At 31.1% G+C, this 1,140-nt stretch overlaps 1 protein-coding gene and 1 non-coding gene across 2 annotated transcripts in view; both read right to left on the bottom strand.

Moving 5' to 3' along the window:
- Window positions 1-1,140, bottom strand: part of TERB2 (telomere repeat binding bouquet formation protein 2) — a 22,205-nt gene that overhangs the window by 14,412 nt on the left and 6,653 nt on the right. Inside the window, exon 3 of the mRNA XM_019644917.1 lies at window positions 931-989. Within this exon, the coding sequence (XP_019500462.1) occupies window positions 931-989 (59 nt within the window). The remainder of the gene's footprint in view (window positions 1-930; window positions 990-1,140) is intronic.
- On the bottom strand, window positions 768-841 carry TRNAT-GGU (transfer RNA threonine (anticodon GGU)). The gene has a single exon. It is a non-coding gene; the product is annotated as a tRNA-Thr (tRNA).

The raw sequence follows: 1,140 nt of genomic DNA, 5'->3' as shown, positions 1-1,140 counted from the left end.
GGCCCACAGTCCACATTTTTATAATAAGTAATGTGTGGGTTGATCATTTAAGATCATGGTTTTAACATCCATTAATGATCCTGGCCTAAATCAATTATTTTATTGGGGGTGGTAAAATGGGGATTTTTCTATTCTATTATTCTTTCTACATTTATTAGCTGCTATTTTGAAAGGATTTCCCATATCCCACCTTTTCCTTCCTGTCTGCCTTCTTTCCTTCCTTCCTTTTGTTCTATTTTTCTTTCTTTATGTTTTTAAAGTATCACTATAGAATCATGGGTTCTTTTGAATTTAAAGTTTTATAATCCATTACTGTCGTTATTCTTTTTGATGTTCAAATTACCCAAAATTTGGTTATTTCATAAAGACTCTGAAATAAGTCAAAAGGATAAACTTGAGGCAAAATTTGGCAAAAGCTACAAAACAGTCATTTTTCAGTATTATATACATTTATTGAGGCATGTTATTCAAAACATTTAACAAATAGCACAACACAGTAATTAATCAATCAGATTCCTGGCAGTAAAGAATTGGTATATGTTGTGCACCAATTACTCCCTTAATATAACTGACAGAAGCAAAATTTCAAGTTTTTTATGTGAATAATTTTATTCCTACCAAAAAATCTCAGTATTACTAATGTACTAGTATAAAAACAATGTCAAACCAGATAATGCTCAATAAAAGCATGGTCTTTAAAATCCTTAATGGGTGTTAACATGTCACAAGTAAACATTTTTTTTTTTTAAGGAGGGCGCAGCTCACAGTGGCCCATGCATGGATCGAAACAGCAACCTTGGTGTTACCAGCACCAAGCTCTAACCAACTGAGCCAACCAGCCACCCCACAAGTAAACATTTTTAAGGTTACATGGCTCTCAAACATTTTTGAAACTGTAGATTATAATCAATTACCTTAATTTATTCTTACCTTTTCTATCAGAAAATGGTCTTGTTCCCAAATAAATATACCAATTTTTCTTCTTATTTCTGTGGTAGGAAAAAGAAACCCAATACTATTTTTTTAAAAGTAACTTTGTAGAATTTTATGAATTTCGCTTTAAGTATGAAATTTCTAGGCCAGCATTATTCCACTTATATAAAAATCAAGAGACTTGTTTAAAATGCAGATTCCTACTAA

Source organism: Hipposideros armiger, unplaced genomic scaffold (assembly GCF_001890085.2).
Source record: "Hipposideros armiger isolate ML-2016 unplaced genomic scaffold, ASM189008v1 scaffold_92, whole genome shotgun sequence".
In the NCBI taxonomy this organism is placed as follows: Eukaryota; Metazoa; Chordata; class Mammalia; order Chiroptera; family Hipposideridae; genus Hipposideros; species Hipposideros armiger.
Note: the sequence above shows the minus strand (reverse complement) of the source record. Positions and strands in the feature narration are given on the sequence as shown.